General features: G+C 35.4%; 2 protein-coding genes across 2 annotated transcripts in view; both read left to right on the forward strand.

The window, feature by feature from the left end:
* LOC107671090 (V-type proton ATPase subunit B, brain isoform) overlaps positions 1-11008 on the forward strand; it is a gene marked incomplete at its 5' end in the record, with an annotated part of 18740 nt that extends 7732 nt beyond the window's left edge. Inside the window, 8 exons of the mRNA XM_016463939.1 lie at positions 752-853; positions 1676-1773; positions 1878-2001; positions 4965-5115; positions 7190-7272; positions 7518-7622; positions 7716-7845; positions 10121-11008. Of these exons, the coding sequence (XP_016319425.1) occupies positions 752-853; positions 1676-1773; positions 1878-2001; positions 4965-5115; positions 7190-7272; positions 7518-7622; positions 7716-7845; positions 10121-10272 (945 nt within the window). The remainder of the gene's footprint in view (positions 1-751; positions 854-1675; positions 1774-1877; positions 2002-4964; positions 5116-7189; positions 7273-7517; positions 7623-7715; positions 7846-10120) is intronic.
* A 2403-nt stretch (positions 11009-13411) lies between these two features.
* On the forward strand, positions 13412-18973 carry LOC107671091 (shootin-1-like). Its single transcript, XM_016463940.1, has 5 exons — positions 13412-13516; positions 14880-14932; positions 15696-15756; positions 18609-18703; positions 18953-18973. The coding sequence occupies exons 1-5, from the start codon at positions 13459-13461 to the stop codon at positions 18971-18973; spliced, it is 288 nt and encodes a 95-aa protein (XP_016319426.1). The 5' UTR covers positions 13412-13458.
* Positions 18974-19792: the final 819 nt, after the last annotated feature.

Consider the following 19792-nt stretch of genomic DNA (forward strand, 5'->3'; position numbering starts at 1 on the left):
ATAGAAATGGGCTTTGCACTCAAATTTGGTGTTCATTTTAGCTCTATAGTGTTATGTTCAACATGCTAAATAGCATATAGCATCAAATATTTATTTTTTCTTATCAAGCAAAATAATATAGGAGATTAAAATAATGTATTATACACTACTCTTCAAAAGTTTGGCATCAGAATGTTTTTTTTTTTTTTTATTAATACTTTTCTTTCGCAAGAATTTATTAAATTAATCAAAAGTGACAGTAAATACATTTATAATGTTACAAAACATTTCCATTTCAAGTAAATGCTGCTTTGCTGTTTTTTATTTTCTATTCATCAAAGGGCTCATCAGAGAACTGATCAGAGAACTCATCAAAGAACTCATCACGGTGTCCGCAAGAATATTAGGCAGCACAATGTTTTTCAACATTGATAAAAATAAGAAATGTTTCTTGAGCAACATATCAGCATATTAGAATGATTTCTGAAAGATTATGTGACACTGGAGTAACGGCTGATGCCATCACAGAAATAAATTACTTTTAAATACATTTTACAAGATATTAAACTAGAAAACTGTTATTTTGATTGTAAAATACATTTCACTAAAGTACTGTTTTTACTATATCTTTAATCAAATAAATGCAGACTTGGTGAGCATAAGGAACTTTTTTCAAAAACATTTAAACTTACCCGACCCCTTACTTTTGTATTTATTTATTTTTTTAATCAAATTGTGCAACTTTTTTGGTTTTGTGCTTTTTGACTGGTAGATTGCTGCCCAGATCTGTCGTCAGGCTGGTTTGGTGCAGAAAACGAAAGATGTGATGGACTACAGTGCAGAAAACTTCGCCATTGTCTTTGCTGCTATGGGGGTGAGTGGTTTTCTGTATCTTTATCTGTGCCAGTTTCCAAGTATGTGTTTTTCTTGTTTTTTTTTTGTTTTTTTTTTCGTGCCATGGTCAAAGGCTTGCTTTACTTGAGGTTTCTTGTGTGTTCATTTTCTTTACATTTTCTTTTAATTTTCAACAGTAAATCCTGTTTTACATCTAGGTGTCTATACATGGGTCAACCGTTTGCATGACTTTCAGGATGCTTGTGTAAAATGATCCTCTAGTGGACAGAATGTAAAATTGTGTCTGTTTTGTGTGAGTGGGTGAATGTTGGTCCTCATAGGTGGCTTAATCCTGCTCTTCAACAGCACCTTAACCTTCTGCCCTCACCTGTCAGCTTCCTCTCCAAACCTTTGTTATTGTCACCTGAGTGGCTGCGGTCTGTCCTCTCAGACAGGTATTACCTGTGTCAGGTGTCAGGTTCACCTGTATATTCAAGTGTGAAGGGCTTCCATTAACCTGTGCTTGAAATGTCACTGACCCAGCCTTGTGTCCTGTGGCCGCTGGGCTCCCGGTGCGGACTTGTGTCTAATGCATTCGCTTTTGACACCCTGTAACACTATATCTTGATTTCATGTGCCGGGTGGTCAAAATGCTAAACCTTTTATAAAAGCAAAAGGATTTTCCTTTAGCAGGAAATGTACTTCAAGAGGTCATTTTGAACTGAATTGTGGAGATTTTGGCTGAACAATGAACAAGAAAGTACCTGACATTGTCAGTTCATTAGAGTCTGGTGGAACAGGAAGTGAAGGTCTTACTCTGGATTTGTTCAGTGTTTCACATGTTCGTTTGTTTGAATCCCAGGTCAACATGGAGACTGCACGTTTCTTCAAGTCAGACTTTGAGGAGAACGGTTCTATGGATAATGTGTGCTTGTTCCTGAATCTGGCCAACGATCCTACGTGAGAATTCATTTTAATGACCTGTGTGCTCTTATGTAATGTAATTTGTATAATGTTTATAATGTAACATTGACTATTTTATTCTTTTGAATTGTTCCGTATAGCATTGAACGCATCATCACCCCACGTCTGGCTTTGACCACTGCGGAGTATCTAGCTTATCAGTGTGAGAAGCACGTGTTGGTCATCCTTACGGACATGAGTTCCTACGCAGAGGCTCTGAGAGAGGTGAGGACGATATCATATCGATACAATTATTTCCTCATAATGGATATCAGAAGCAAGGGCCAATAAAATACAAGAGCCTCAGATTTTTTTCAGAGAAGTTTTAATTAACTTCCATAAAAAATATTTTTGTTGTTGCTCAGAATTACTTAAAATGAATATGCCTTTTATCCCAGTGGAATAAAATAATACAGCTGCTCTTTTCCATATTACACAAATGCATGGTGATCACTGGCTTTTGTATGGTTTTACACTTCAGTACAAAAGTTTTTTTTATTTTTTATTAATAATTTTATTCAGCAAAGACATTAAATTAATCACAAATGACAGTGAAGACAGGAAAAAATATTAACCAACTCCCCAACTGTTTTCAAGATAATAAGAACCATTTCTTGAGCACCATATCAGCATATTAGAATGATTTCTGAAGGATCATGTGACACTGACGACTGGAGTAATGATGCTGAAAATGGAGCTTTGACATCACAGGAATACATTACATTTTAAAATGTATTAAAATAGATGCAGTCATTTTAAACTGTAACAATATTTCACAATATTACTATTTTCACTGCACTTTTGGATCAAATAAAGGCAGCCTTGGTGAGCATAAAAGGCTTGGAATGTATTTCACTGGGATTATATTGGTAAACGAACAAGCTGTAAGAACTCACTCGACGCATTTTTTAAGGATGTATGTCTTTATTTATTTATTTATTTATTAAATCTTGTTATGATAAATTCAGACATTTCAACAAACATGGTTGAAGGTCTCCTTTACAGAGACATAATGCACTTGTATCTCACATAAACCGTTCATGTTGACATTTTATAGCTATGAAAGCATTCAAGGGAAAAGTAGGTTTTTCTATTGGATGCAAGGATCTGAAACATCTCTGCTTTGTGGTGATATTTCCAGTGCCCTGTTTCATCATATATCATGTTGTTCTCCATTTGAATTTCATACCTGCTTAAACATAATTGACCTTGTCAAGTAAATAATCCTAAGTCTCTGTATCTAGTCTCTATATCATTTTATATTTTCCTAGCCATTGTACTGTGCACTTCTTAGGCTACATGCACAGCAAACACATTTATATTGCGTTATCATGTATCATATAAATAACGACCTTACTTAGCATCTCTCAACTCTGCTTAGCAATACGAGTAGTTGACTTTGCATGTACAGGGCCATTTCCTTTATATCATATTCCAGCTGTTTGGGAGTCAACAAACAGCTATGACGGCAATGAATGAGTAACAAAACCACTATAACCCCCTCTTGACATTTGGAGCAATATTGGAGGCTGGAGCAATGACCAGTGTTACGGTAGTATCGTGTTTCCTGTGTGGCTTATGTTGAAGTGCCACTGTGTCCAATCGTAATGAATGGATTTCAGCACCATCTGCCAAAGTGTAAAAAATCGTGTTTTAAACAAAACTCAATGTAAAATGTTATTAGTCACACACACAACCATACACAGTAGTACATCATGCAGTGAAATGCTTTATATGACTCTCTGTACCAAATATAATTAGCATAAGAATTTACATAGATTACAAATAAAAAATGTAATCTAAACAATTCTAAAAATGTAGTCAGAAAAAATATATATGAATTAACATAAGAAATAGAATTACAACACACTGTTTAGCAATATGCATAGTATAAAACAACAGCACATTATGCTGAGTTCTTTATTTCAAAATGCAATTTTCTCAACATGCTGACCTACCTATTGCAGTGTGGTGAATGAACTAGATATTTAATATATTTTAAGATTGAATATATTTTTCTTAACTCATTATTGGATCTAGTTGCCAAGAGACAACGTTTTTGCACAAAAAAGATTTTTAAAAATAATTAAAAAACATTTTTTTTGAAAAGTGTTTTAAGTTTTGATATTAAATCATGAGTGAATATGTTTAAGAAAAAATCAAGGTTGATGTTGCTAATGATTCGTCGCACTGAATGAGTGAGGAAAATGGAGTGTGTTGCATTAGAGATACTGTATTCCATAAAGTGATGAATTCTACACGTTTTGGTACATTTATTAAGTCACAGTCCTCATAACGGCAAAATAGTATGAGTTGTATGCCATTCTAAACCTAACAGTGGGACGTTTTGACAGACAAACAGATTTGTGTATACTTCATTCCACAATGTTCCTCAGCCTTCTGAAGATGCTTTTTTTTTCTGGCAGCATTTCCTTTCTTCAACCCTCATGCCAACGATTATCATTTTTGTGCCACAAACATGTTTTGATGTCTAAATGTGTCAAACGCATAATGCTCATTTTAAATAGTTTGCGTGCATGTGAAAGGACCATTCCTTCCTGTCTTTGTGCCGCTGTAACCTTGGGATACATTCAGCCCTATCGAAGCTGCCTGCTTTGGCTTCTGCAATAGGCAGCCGCTTCCAAAGAGCGGTGGGAGCATTAACATTTAACTCCCTCTCCCATTCAGCTTGGTAAAGATGAGGCTCAGAACAGCGTCTACGCTTGTTTTAACCTTGGGAGAAGATCTGAGTGTATTATCTGCTTATAAAAGTGCCTCGGTGTGCAGATGCAGAAGTAGAAAACAGATTAACGTCATTTGACTGGCTTAAAATGGCTGTCATTGATCGGTTGGTGTGGAGCAGATGTTACAGTTTAGTAAGGCTGTAAAAATCATAATTGTCGATTATTCCCTTAAAATTGTAATTGCGGTTATTAATCACGATTATCACAATTTACACTGAATGATGTTTATACTATTGTTTGAAGCAACTGCATGCCATATAATTATATGAAAATAAACGAGCTGAAAACACTCAAGGGTTATGAGATGCTTCTGTGTAACTTCACAGGAGACAATGAAAACTTTTATACACACATCATACACAGAATTTAAATTGTCATGATGTAAAACGCCTGTTTTTTTTTTCGTTTTGTTTATTTTTTGTCTGGATATGTTGTGGGTTGTAGGTGTCTGCTGCCCGTGAAGAGGTGCCGGGTCGTCGTGGTTTCCCAGGTTACATGTACACTGATCTTGCTACAATCTACGAGCGTGCTGGAAGAGTGGAGGGCAGGAATGGATCAATCACCCAGATCCCCATTCTAACCATGCCTAATGATGGTACATGCACACATTTCTGTTTATAGAACATTAATTATTGATGATATACCGTAAAGCCATTTGATCAAATATTCAACTTCAGCATGTAACTCATCCTATTCTTTTTGAGCAGTTTGTTGAGAAGTGCGTTATTACTTTTCTATGAAACTTAGAATTCAGCCTGGTAAAAACAAATGTAAAAAATTAAAACAAATATAAAACAAATATATATATATATATATATTTAGTTAGTTACTATAGTTTTTTTTTTTAGTTTAGTTATTTTTATTTATAATTTTTTTTTTAATTACATTTATTTTTAGTTATTTAATTTCGTTTAGTATCTCATTTAGTTTTTTTGCTATTTATTCAGTTATTTTAGTTATTTAGTTGTTTTATTTAGTTATTTCAGTTTAGTTATTTTTGTTTTTTTATTTCGATATTTAATTATTAATTTTTTTGCTATTTATTTAGTTATTTCATTTATTTTAGTAATTTATTTAGATATACATTTTTTGTTATTTATTCAGTTATGACATTTTTTTTAATTTATTTAGTTATTTCAGTTGTTAGGTTATTTTAGTAATTTATTTCGATATTTAATTATTTAGCTTTATTTTAGTTATTTAGTTTAGTTATTTACTTATTTAGTTGGTTACAGTTCCTGTATTAGTTAATTTATTCATTTATTATTTATATTTGTTAGTTCATTTATTTATTTGTTTTCCAAATGAGGACATCCTGTAATGTTCCTTAACAAAGGTTTTGTAGGGTCAAAAATTATCAAAGACTTCTGCTTTCCTGTCCGAAACCTATCTTGAGTGACAAAAGGGCCATTTGGCGTTCCTGAAGGTACAGAAGTGCTGATATCGATCAAGGCCTATAGGCCAACATGTGTATACATCGGGGGTCTGCTAATTATCACACTCTTTTGCACAGTGGGTGAAGCTGTAATCTGCTGATTGGTCAGTTTGAATGTCTCACATTTGGTTTTTAGTCACATGGTCAAGAAAGGGATAAAAGAGGACTGTAACCGTTGCTCTGTCTCTTTCCTTTGCTACCTCTTTTTCTTTGCTCTCTTTCTTTGCTGGGACTCTTCTTGGGGCTCTGCCCTCTCTCCCTCTTTCTCTCTATCTCTCTTTCTCTGTCCCTCAGGTAATATTTTACATACATGCTGGGTACAATTAACTATGCTTTACCATCCTTCATCTATTTTGTAACCAATTCAAGTGTAACCATAACAAAATATTGTTATTAAACCATTTCAATTATTAATTATGTGCTAACTAGTCTTGATTCAAGGTTAATATTAAAGTGCTACCTATTGCAATATAATAGTCACTCAGTAGCAATGCTCTCCCACATATTTAGCTATTCTAACTGCGCTTATTTCCGTCGTTGGTATAAGTGGCAGTGGGTGGTAATAGACTAGAAATTTACAGTACAATCGTGCTGATAACGTTTCTTTAGTCATTCGGCAATCCTACAGCCTGAACCACTGTAGGGAAACCACTCTTACAGTTTTGCAGGTTTTAGGTCACTTCTCAGTTTTGTCTCTAAACTACAGCCAAGTACATTCACACATTCTTGCACACTTGATTGGTGGATAAAATGTATATGATTTTAATGAAGTTTCATTAGTTTCTTCAGTGATGATGGTGTCCTTCTGCCGTTACAAATCTTGATAGAATCCGAATGATTGTGGACCGTTAATGATATAAAATGTGCACTACTTTATTTTGTGTTCAGGCCGGACACAGCAACTGCGCCCAGTAACTAGCACTCTTGATGGTTTTGGTTACTATAGAAACATCCTTGTGAAGGACCTGTGTGTTTCTGATTGGGTGTTCCCTATTATAGCAGCACCAGGAAACCTCCATCTTTCTTCTTTCTCGCTTTCTTTGCCCATTTATCTTTTTAACTCACTATCTCTTTTCTGTCCAAAACACCACATAATTACTATACCTTTTAGTATCTTTAAATCAGTTCTGCAAATGAAATGGTTTATAAATGCTATTAATAACAACTAATAATAATTTATGACTAGAAAAAGCAGTTTTGAAATGAAAAATTTCATTTTTGCCCCCGTTTACAGATATCACCCATCCGATCCCTGATCTGACGGGATACATCACAGAGGGACAGGTGTATGTTGACAGACAACTGCACAACAGACAGGTGAGAAGTTTGACCAGTCATAACATCTGAAAAGCTTTGTGTGATTAGGAAATTGGTTAGGTGTACGTAATCCACTTCAAAATCTGCAAAAGTACAGTTGGACTCATTAATGTGCTTCATACAGATGAATTTATTATCAATATTTAATCATTCATCTTTAAGGTGAACCTTTTCAAAGTTACAATACAGTTTTTTCTTTTATTTTCATAACCAAACTCTTCGTTGTTATATTTTTCCACTTAAAGATCTATCCTCCCATCAACGTACTGCCATCTCTCTCTCGTTTGATGAAATCTGCTATCGGAGAGGGAATGACCCGCAAAGATCATGCTGATGTCTCTAACCAGCTGGTAAATAAGTTGTGCAATGTTCATACCACAGTTTGCCATTTAATTGTGATTTTTAAGGCTAATTCTCCCTCTGTTTTTCTCTTAATCCCATAGTATGCATGTTATGCTATTGGTAAAGATGTTCAGGCTATGAAGGCTGTTGTGGGTGAGGAAGCTTTGACCTCGGATGACCTGCTGTACCTGGAGTTCCTGCAGAAGTTTGAAAAGAATTTCATCGCTCAAGGTAAAAAAAAAAAACCCTAGCGTGCAATTTTCTGTACTGCATATTCTCATTTACCTTAGATGGGTCTAAATTTGGCAGAAATGTTAGAACTGCAATTTTAACCAGCTTTTAAGGGACCAGTTTTTGGAGATGTTGTTTTATTTTAAGCAGAGTTCGTCACACTAGAGCATTTTTATTATTTTTTTAATTCCAAGGTCTCTCATCTGTGTGTGTGTGTGTGTGTGTGTGTGTGTGTGTGTGTTTGTATGTGAACACTATTATACTGTTTTATATTCTATACTGGAAACCACTAGACAGTATCTATTTCTATCAGCCACTGCTCTTGCTCTGCCGCGAAGCACTTTCACCTCAGTGAATGTTCTTCTCAATGCTGTCGCTCTTCAGCGTGGCACAAGGTGCAAGTCCCTCCGTCCCCATCAAACCCTCCACTTCACTTTAAAAAAAATATGTGCATCTTTCATATTGATCGCGGCCCTATTTTTGGGATAAAATCTCTCGACTTCCTTTGTGTCTGTCACACAGTTGCTATGTCATTACTGTCATTGGTAGAAAAGGACATTGTCTAAGTTCCACCGACACATGTTGGACTCCAACAATCTCAGTTATTGCTTCTATTTACAGAAAACAAAACATGCATTCACTCATCTCCCCATGAGTGCGGTACAGTGTTTCCTTCAAGTAAAGCACTTTTCTGTTTAACTGAAATATGCTATTAAAGATGCTACGTGTCAGTCAGTAGTTTTGATCTTTTAAAGGGGTCATATGATGCGATTTCAAGTTTTCCTTTCTCTTTGGAGTGTTACAAGCTGATTGTTTTTGAACATTAAAGCATGTCAACATATTCTGTTACACCAAATACACAAAATAATGATCTTTAAAAAAGCATCATATGACCCCTTTAAGCAACATGAAGCCAAATACAAGGCCATAAAGCCAATTTCTTAAGGAACATCCATTCTTTCACATTCATTTTTTTTGCTTCGAAGCTAAAACATTAAAGCTCTGAGAAATTAACATCTGATTATAATTCTTTTTATATGACATTTTATTTGTTTTATATATCTGTATCTGTATAATGTTGATCAAAAGTTGTGATTGGTATGATTTATTTAAAGGTGCAATAGGTGATTGTCTTCAGAAACATTTTTGGTTATGCTGGTTGAAAGTCTCTTCACATCCCGATAGCAATCATTAAGTTAAGTGATCTAAATGTATTTATCTGTATTTATCAATTTTGTGGAAAACGTAGGACCAAGAAATGTTCGTCCAATCAAAACGCTCGGTCCGAACGTTTTAATTGGCTTTCCTACCTGCCTGTCAACACATGTATTTGCATACATCTGCGCACCTGGTTCGCGCAGACAGGATACGCGAGGACTGGAATTGGGAACCGCTGATGTAGCCTATTGTAGTAATGTTGTCTCTGGTCTGTGAGCGTAAATACGTTCAGGGGGCATGGCTTTGGATGGCGATTGCAGGGAGGGTGGGATGTTCGCTTTCAGTGCTATCAGGCTAAAGTTAGCATTTTCCAAGATCTCCTACTGCACCTTTAAATGTTTTTGAAAAAATTCTAATGCTCATCAAGGCTGAAATTATATACAAAATGCAGTAAAACAGTAATATTTTAAAACTGTATTACAATTTTAAATGTTTTCTATTCATATATTTTTTAAAATGTAATTTCTTGCTGTGCTTTCCAGCAACCATTACTCCAGCCTTTAGAAATCATTCTGATATGCTTATAATATCATTCTATATTATTATTGTTAATGCTGAAAACAGTTGTGCTGCTTAATATTTTTGTGGGTACCGTGATACATTTTTTTTTCAGGTTTCTTTGCTAAATAGAAAGTTCAAAAGATAAAATTATATGTATAGATAAAAGGTGAATAAAAGTATACATTTCTTTCAAAAACAATCTGAGCCCTCCCTGAAGCCTCTGACATATGAGCGCACAATTATTATTTTTTTTTTGCCAATATAAGTCAATGGGAGTTTTCAGGTTGATAGTCCCCTTTTTTTAACCCCTTTTAAGAAAACCGTAAGACTAATCAGTTAGGTATGGCATACGCAGGTCAGAACAGTCTGGCGCAAAATTTTTCGTGATGGAAATGAAATCATAGATATATGTTTTGTTGGTCATGGCTCAAAGATATCCAATGATATAAGTCACTTGAGTATGTGACAAATGGTTCAAACGTTATGATACATAATAAAAGCTTGAGTGTTATGTCATGTGACTTTGAGGTTATGAGGTATGTGTGTATTTCTCTAGGTCCCTATGACAACAGAACTGTGTTTGAGACGCTGGACATCGGTTGGCAATTGCTCCGAATCTTCCCCAAAGAAATGCTGAAGAGAATTCCTCAGAGCACACTGGCCGAATTCTACCCGAGAGAGTCCGCTGCCCGTCACGGAACCTCCTAAGACCACTACACCTTCTGGAGGCCCAGGCTAAAGTTCACATGACCTGTCTCCCTCAGAAAACATCATCCCTTGTGTCCACCTTTACTCTGAAAAGTGGTGTTTAGAATTACAGGGCATAACTCTGGGATAATACACATTTAATATGCGTAAAATGGTTTCATAAACATGCGTGTCATTATCCCATGTATTATGACCACCTGAGATTATTCCATTGTCCCCCATTGTTGTGTTATACATGTTTGTGTGTACTTTATTGTGTGGATAGAATATGTAATCGTGATTTGCTTTTGTTTTGGAGATGCATACTGTCCTGTAGTTCATTTCTTTTCTTTTTTCTTTTTTTGAGTTATTTCACTATCTAAGGAGAATATTAAAAACATTTGAGCTCAAAGGGAAAAATTCAGTGCTTGCTTGCACATTTATGTGCTCTCGCATCCTCCATTCATCACTGCAACAAGCGCACAAATAATGCCATATTTTGAAACATTCCAATGTAAGTCATGAGAATATTTGATTTACAAATTATTTTCTGGCCCTTCCCTTGAAAATATTTGCTTTTATTTATTTTAATATACAAAAAACAAATCCAAATTAATGTTTGTGCACCAAACTTACGTTTGTGTTATGCTGACAGACAGGTAATTATAGGTGTTGATGAATGATCATATAGTGTGTATGCTTGTCAATGACAGCTGTTTTTTCTCTGTTAGAGGAGGATCTAGGATGTTTACAGCATCTGTGTTTTGCACAATTATTATTATTTTTTTGCCAATATAAGTCAATGGGAGTTTTCAGGTTGATAGTCCCCTTTTTTTAACCCCTTTTAAGAAAACCGTAAGACTAATCAGTTAGGTATGGCATACGCAGGTCAGAACAGTCTGGCGCAAAATTTTTCGTGATGGAAATGAAATCATAGATATATGTTTTGTTGGTCATGGCTCAAAGATATCCAATGATATAAGTCACTTGAGTATGTGACAAATGGTTCAAACGTTATGATACATAATAAAAGCTTGAGTGTTATGTCATGTGACTTTGAGGTTATGAGGTATGTGTGTATTTCTCTAGGTCCCTATGACAACAGAACTGTGTTTGAGACGCTGGACATCGGTTGGCAATTGCTCCGAATCTTCCCCAAAGAAATGCTGAAGAGAATTCCTCAGAGCACACTGGCCGAATTCTACCCGAGAGAGTCCGCTGCCCGTCACGGAACCTCCTAAGACCACTACACCTTCTGGAGGCCCGGGCTAAAGTTCACATGACCTGTCTCCCTCAGAAAACATCATCCCTTGTGTCCACCTTTACTCTGAAAAGTGGTGTTTAGAATTACAGGGCATAACTCTGGGATAATACACATTTAATATGCGTAAAATGGTTTCATAAACATGCGTGTCATTATCCCATGTATTATGACCACCAGAGATTATTCCATTGTCCCCCATTGTTGTGTTATACATGTTTGTGTGTACTTTATTGTGTGGATAGAATATGTAATCGTGATTTGCTTTTGTTTTGGAGATGCATACTGTCCTGTAGTTCATTTCTTTTCTTTTTTCTTTTTTTGAGTTATTTCACTATCTAAGGAGAATATTAAAAACATTTGAGCTCAAAGGGAAAAATTCAGTGCTTGCTTGCACATTTATGTGCTCTCGCATCCTCCATTCATCACTGCAACAAGCGCACAAATAATGCCATATTTTGAAACATTCCAATGTAAGTCATGAGAATATTTGATTTACAAATTATTTTCTGGCCCTTCCCTTGAAAATATTTGCTTTTATTTATTTTAATATACAAAAAACAAATCCAAATTAATGTTTGTGCACCAAACTTACGTTTGTGTTATGCTGACAGACAGGTAATTATAGGTGTTTATGAATGATCATATAGTGTGTATGCTTGTCAATGACAGCTGTTTTTTCTCTGTTAGAGGAGGATCTAGGATGTTTACAGCATCTGTGTTTTGAATTATGTGCTGAGATCTAAGACTGATTAAACATTCCCCTCTTACTCTGTATGTGTAAATACGTTTTACCTGTGTTGATTGTTGTTAAACCTGTCAAACCTCTCAGATTAATTAAATTATATTGTTATATTGTGATTGGCTGACTACTTCAGTTATTTGCCATAATAACAGTAATGTTAATTGAAGTGAATGAAAATGCCAGTGGATTGTTTTCTGTGCTGAGGGACTGTCCTTACAAAAATCTACCAAGATAACAGTTTCAACAAGAATATTATAGCTCCTATAGTTAGTGGGTTTTTCTTCAACTTCTGGCAATTTTATGCCCCAGGGGCTGATTTTATTAAAAGTAACAGATTTCATTTTGTTAAATTATTTTGCTTTAATGTTAGATTTCATTGTTTTACTTGTGTCTCAGACCTATACTGTTAAAAATAATAATTCTTTTTTTTTTTTTTTTTACCGTCTCTTTTTAGTGTGGCCTCATTTTATTAGGGTCCAGAAATCTTGCCCCTTTCAAAGATTTTTTTGAAAGTTAGTGAATTTGTTTAGGAAGATGTGATATAAGATGTGATGGGTAAAGAAGACAGGGAAAAATCAAGGTAAATATCAATTTTGAAATTGTCTTTATTATTATTGTTTGTGTGTCATGTCTAATCTAGCAATAATTTTGCGGAATTGAGCGGAAAGTGAAAATTATAGTTATTGTGTGTATTATATATAAAATGCTGGCTATTTTAAATGCAATTTTATTCTAAAAATATTTACAAGTCATTTCCACCACCATAATTTCCGCCACATAATGCTGTAAAGCATCACATTATTTAAGATGTGAAAATGACACTGGTAGAAATAGTCATGATTACCAAGAAAAAAAAGAAGTATTTAAATGAACTGAGAGTGTGTAAAACGATGTGATTTAAAAAACGTTTATTTTCTCAAAGTCCATTCTAGGTGATCTAGAACAGTCTATAGTTGAAAAACTACTGTAGTATCGTAAAGAGTGTAATTTGTACTCTTTATTTTTTTAAGCCATTTTTGCTAATACCATGTTACCACATTTTATTGTAGTAACTATATTCGAGGGAGAACTATGGTTTGCGTGGTACATTTTTACTTTAACGGAGCATGCTGATGACCGTAGGTGTGACCAGGTGTCATTTCCTGTGTCGCTCGCGCTATGCTTAACCGGAGTTTTGATTCCGTAACCACAGGAACTCACAATGGCGTTAACGGGAGAGCAGAAAGAAGTGAAAATGATTTCAGAACTGTCCAACCAAGGTAAGTGTGGCTGTGTCGAATGCATAAGGAGTGCTGGTGTGCTCTAACCAGTGCGCTTAATAGTGTATAGGTTCCTGAAACGGTAACAGTCAACACACAGGTTCTGTAATAATAGGCCTAACGTTACATGAAATAGTTTTTTTCCCCCTAGTTATAACACTCATCTTGATGACGACTTTATTTTAACCTTATTCCCAGAAAGAAAAAAACCCATAATAGTTATTGTACAAGGGAAACAAATAATATATTTACCAACCAACAAATTCTGAAGTGGAACAAATATTGTATTATAACATTCTCCGTACTTTGTAATCCCTTCTGCATGCAGAGGAAAATACTCCTTTACAAATACTCCATCAATCCTTTTGCTTTGAGAGGCTTGTTTGGACATGTACACACATTTTTGGTGAACACCCTGGCATTTCTTTTGTTTTCATGTAAAGATGAAACGTTTATTGCAGTCTGTCTTGACATCTATCTTTATTGCCCATTTAAATCTATTTTTCCCCAGCTAAGTGAGCACAATGTGTTTTAATCCTTGGATAACCAAATGAAACGAACTGATTTTTAATAGCCCGAGTGTTAGCAGGAACTAATTTATCTGCTGATCTGTAAAACTTAATAGAATTAGTGGGGAAAATTGTGGTTGATGAACCAAGAATAAATCCATATTTACTCTAATATAATGTGTATTAAAATTATATGGCATGTATTGTGATCATTATTTATATGACTTATATAGAACATTTGAGCATTAATATGATAGCTGCGTCTCGGTTATGACGTTTTATGATACCATCTCTGAAAGCTTTAGTCTTGTGACTATTGAAATCAAGACTGTCAAGTCTGAAATCACTCTGAAAGATGTAAGGCAAGATTTGTATGTTATCTTTTTGCTCAAAAGCACTTTTTTTTTTAAATGTCTGCTGTGGCCTTTTCCATGGTAGTCTGTGTCACCGTGACATTAATAACCCAGAGACCATGTGGTTTGTAAACCCTTTACAGATCATGTCTTCTGTTCTAAAATTAGATGCATATTCAGTAGAGCTGATGCTGATTCATACTACAGGCAGAATGTAGACAGTTATGAGTGGAACTGTTATCACCTTACCCAGCAAATGTATTTTTCATCCTGGAAGAGAATTTCCGCTATTTGTAATTCTATATTTTTGCAACATTAAAAATACTTCTGTTTAAATTAGCACTAGTTTCCATGAGCAGTCCTCATGCTGGACACGAGTTGTGGGTTGCAGTAGAAGTTTCCTGCTGAGTTGATCTCCTGTATAGTGTGTTGCATTAACTGACTGTGTAGTTCATGGGAAGTTGTGAGACATGTTTAACTGGCGTCCTTGTATTTCTGCAGTACTTCTCCAGTATGAAAGCCTCCAAAGAGAATACGAGAAAATCAAGAAGGAGGTAAGATGTTTGCTGTCATTCTGTCCTTTCTTTCAGCCCCCTTTTTGCCCTTGCACTTCTACAAAATCTGTGCATGGTCTTAAAGGGATAGTTCACCCAAAAATAAAAACAAATATTTTGAAAATCTTGATATCATACAGAAATATTATATTTTTCAGCAGTTTCTGTCCATACAGTTAAAGTCAGTGGTGTCAAAACTGCATTGGCTTTCATTGTATTCAAACAGAAAATTCTGTCATCATTTACTCACCTTCATGTTTACTGCCATTCAAAAGTTTGGGGATTTTTCGGTGTTTTTGAAAGAAGACTTTTATGTTCACAAAGAATGCATTTATTTAATCAAGATGGGGGGAAAAAAAGAGTAGATTAGAAGGATTTCTGAAGGATAATGTGACACTATATTCCGGGGTAATATAGTAGCTTCTGAAAATTCAGCTTTGCAATCACAGGAATAAATTACATTTGAAAATATATGAAATAGAAAATAGTTATACATTCTTGAAGGTGAGTAAATGATGACAGAATGTTTATTTTTGGGTGAACTATCCCTTTACAATTATATTTTGGGATTGTTTTGCTTTTAAAAAATTAAAATGAAAATAAATTATTATTTAAATAAATAATTTTAAATAAGTTTCAAATAAAAAAAACTGTTCTATCAGTGCATACTTTACTCAGTGCCACTGAACCAGCCATATATATATATATGATAGATTTTTATGAACAATTATTTCATTTTAATTCATATTTAATTTTGTTTCAGTGTAAAAAAATGCAAGAGGAGAGAGATGAGGCCTTACAGAAGCTGAAAGAATTTGAACAAGGTTGGGTTTTAAGATCTTAGATTCACTTAATGTCAATCAGACATCCTTCTGTGTAGTACATTAAAACAAAAGTGTATTGTAAATCCCATTGATTTATAAAGAATACTTCCACTTCTATTTCTGTGGGAAATACAGGCTATATGCTTTGCTCCTTTGGACTTTGATCCAAGGATATTGCAAGAACTATGACACCGTTCCATACAGACACACCTAGTTATTCCTAATCATCGTTTCCCTATTTTCCAACAAGACATGTTTTAATGTTATTCAAACTGCACTAAATCAAAGCAACTGGAGTAGTTCTCCAAATCCTGCTAAAATTCCTTGTGTGTGAACAAACTATGTATTTGAGTTTACATTCACTGTGCCCAAATGGGTATGTAATGTTTGGTAGGATGTTTTGATGAATACATTAGGTACCAAATTCAGATCTGAGATGTTCTTTTTGCAGACATGAGTGGAGCTATCTACTGCTTTTGCTCTCATAGTTTGAAGTTTGGGGTTGATATCAATCACACACACCTGAGTGAGGGGGAAAGCGACAGGTTTCAGTCTCAAATGGGTATTTCGGCAGTCCTTCCCTCACCAAATCGCCACACTTCACCTCTCTTGCGCTTCTATACAAATGTCACCTTCTTTTTCTTTGCCGGGGAAACGTGGAATTCAAACGTGAATTAAAAGGCGAAATTTTAAAAAGCACAACAAATGGCAGGTGGTGTTGGGGAGGAGGGGGAAAAAATCCATTACATTCTCATTTTAATTCATGAAATAGGTCATTATTTGATAGAGAAGAGCATGTGTTTTTGTGAATAATCTTAGCCTTTGCTCATGTTTCCTCCGCCATAAACACGTATTGTGTATGACTTGGAACGGCATGAGAAGAAAGAGATTTGAAGATGTAATGTTGATGGCGAGGCCAAAATTTACAATTAAAGCTGCCATGCCTGACGTCTGAAGTCCCCCCCTCGTCCCCCTCCTGCTCCGCAACTGCCTCACACTTAGCCCGGTTTATGTGTAGCAGCTATTACAATTAACCTGTCACTTAGTGCTAGTACTACCAGTGAGAGAGAGAGATGAAAGATGGGGTGGAGGGGGACCAACTGGCAGCTAAGTACTGTTTAATGAGTGACAGCGAAAGGCTTACAGCGGGAACTTGGATATCGCAGACACGGGCGTTCATCAAGTTTTAATTAGGTGTCATTGGGAGGCAGCCGCTGACCGTGATGGTGCTAATTCCTGTTTTTGCCTCTCAACCACAATGTGTAATTAGTTAAGAGGCTGTGAGCTGGTCCGTGGCCAGTCTCTGGTGATTACGGACACAAATAAGGTAAGAGCTCCAGGTGTTAAGAGCATCTGCCACTTCCATCTCACCATCTTCCGCCTCTTTGGAAGTCATCAGACTGACTGCGTTTTGAATTTGAATGTTGTAAATGTAGTCTCAAATCAGTTTGTTTTGAGAATCTTTTTGTGCATGACAGACTAATCTTAAGCATTTAGAAATATATCTCAAAGAGAGACTCTTTAGAGACACTGTGGATCTTTGAAGGTTCTTGGATTTGCTGGTGAATGCAAGGAAACACAGCAGATAATTTGATTAACCCAAACAATGAGCCTTGGCTTGACGGGCCTGCCCTGATCTCAGTCTCCCGTCCCTATAGGATCAGTATGAAGGGAAGCACTGAACTTATTCAAACAGATCTATAGAATAGACAACAGTTGTGTGAAGGCCAAGCTGGAGAGGTTATTGATTGGAAAAGAAAATCTGAAAGAAGGACAAATTAACCTTTTTCAGCATCAAGATGTTTGTGTATATGCTTAGTTTGGGGTCAGTTTTTAATGTTTTTGAAAGAAGTCTCTTTTGCTCTTCACAGCTGCATTTATTTGATCAGAAATACAGTAAAAATAGCTATTTTCTGTTTTGATATATATTAAAATTTTATTTATTTCTTTGATGGCAAAGCTCAAATTCAGCAGTCATTACTCCATGATCCTTCAGAAAGCATTCTAATATGCTCAGGAAACATCTGCTGCTTCTTCTGCTTAATATTATGATACATTTCACATTACCATACCGATATATTACCGTGATACATTTTTTTTCAGGATTCTCTGATGATTAGAAAGTATAAAATAAAAAAAACATTTATTCGAAATAGAAAACTTTTGTAACATTACAAAATGTCTTTACTGTCACTTTTGATCAATTTAATGCATTCCTTCTGAGCAAATGTATTAACTTCTTTTAAAAAGTAGTATGTGTGTTGAAATGGTTCAAATATGCAGATGATGTTGGAAGACTGTTCACTTAAATAGTCCAACAGAGTGATAGATCAATGGATACAAATATTCCATGTCCATATTAATCTTTAAATTACAATTATAAAATAAAACGAAATGTATTATAATTATATAAGAATTACAAAGATGTTTCAAGTAATTTTAGATGAAGGACAGCATGTCCCACTACAGAACACTTGTATGACTACAGTGACATCAACTATTCAAAACACATTTCAAATCCTTACTAGTGTTGTGTTAGCATGTGTTGTGTGTGTCCACTATAGTTTCCACTGTAGTTTCAGCTTCTTCATACACCAGATGTCCCTAGTCGACTTGCTCAAAAGGCGTCTGGAGAGCATGATAACTGATAAAGAGCTGTTCTAAGTTTCAGTGGTCTGGACAGAGTAATTGTATGATGTTGTAACCTTGTCTGTGAACGTCATGATGTACTGTGCTGACTGCTCCAGTGTGTGCATGACAGAAAATTAGTTGTGTGCTTGCCTGTAGTGACAACTGTAGTGTGTTTGTGTTGAAGAAAACATCAAAATATTTGACATATTGCTTGTCTTCAGTGTCACACAGGGTGATCGAGGAGGTGAACAACATTCAGGAGAGTCTAGAGATCGAGAAGACATGCAGAGAAAGTGTAGAAGCTTTGGTCTCAAAGGTGAGGTTTTACAATAAAGTTATGATTGGCTGTTCTGTTTTATTCTGTTTCATTTGATTCCCCTTATTTCTGTTCTGTTTCATTTGATTCTGTTGTGCTCTGGTTAATTTGATTCTCCTTTGTTCTGTTCTGATTCATTTGATTCTGTTCTGTTCTAATTTATTTAATTAGGGGCCAAGCCCCGAAGGGGCTGTAGCCACTATTTTATCTGTATGTTTTCTTATTATTATAATTGTTCTACCCGAATAGGAGTCAGTGGCAGCCCTGTGAAGGGAACATAGGAAAATGATGAAAATTGGCACACTTGTAGTGATGGTCATGAATCTGACCAACTTTGGGGTCTCTAGGACCAACTCTATAGTGCCACCACGAGTTCAAAAATTCACTTTTCAAATGTTTATAACTTTTGAACCCTCTAGAACAAGGAAACTTAGTACAGCTGATTACTCTCTTCATGCTGATCACATTCAATAGCTTACATTAAGACTCCACCCATTACAGTAGTGGCCATTTTGAAAAGTGCATTATTTCTTTTTTTCACTGCTACTCCTTCAAAATTTGTCCAATTCTTACGAAAATTGGCAGATATGATCTTTGGACCGAGCCGCATTGAAATGACTGAACAGAATTTCATGAACTAGTGGTGAAAAAAAAGTTATGATGTTGTGAACTTAACAAGGTCGACCCGAAATTGGTTCAGAGGCTGTATCTTGGACAAACTTTGATCAATCGAAACAAAAATTGGTATGCTTCATCAACACCATGATCTGAGGGTACATGCCAAATTACATAAATGACAACAGTGCCACCTATGGATCATGAGATACAAAAATGGCTATTTTGGCTAATAACTTATGAACTGTTAGTCAGAAAATCAAAAGAACCATTCTGTCCACCATTTTGAAATTTGTCATAAATTGCGATATATTTTAAACCATTTGACACACCTGCACAAAAATTGGTAGATTTCATTGACAGGATGTCCCGGAGTTATCTGAGAAGTTTGAACACAGCGCCACCTAGCATTCCAGAGATATAAAGATTTTTGCAAAAATGCTTATAAGTTTTGAAAACACTGTCCAAATTTTG

The sequence above is a fragment of the Sinocyclocheilus anshuiensis genome, unplaced genomic scaffold (genome assembly GCF_001515605.1).
Source record: "Sinocyclocheilus anshuiensis isolate Anshui unplaced genomic scaffold, SAMN03320099.WGS_v1.1 scaffold861, whole genome shotgun sequence".
Taxonomy (NCBI): domain Eukaryota; kingdom Metazoa; phylum Chordata; class Actinopteri; order Cypriniformes; family Cyprinidae; genus Sinocyclocheilus; species Sinocyclocheilus anshuiensis.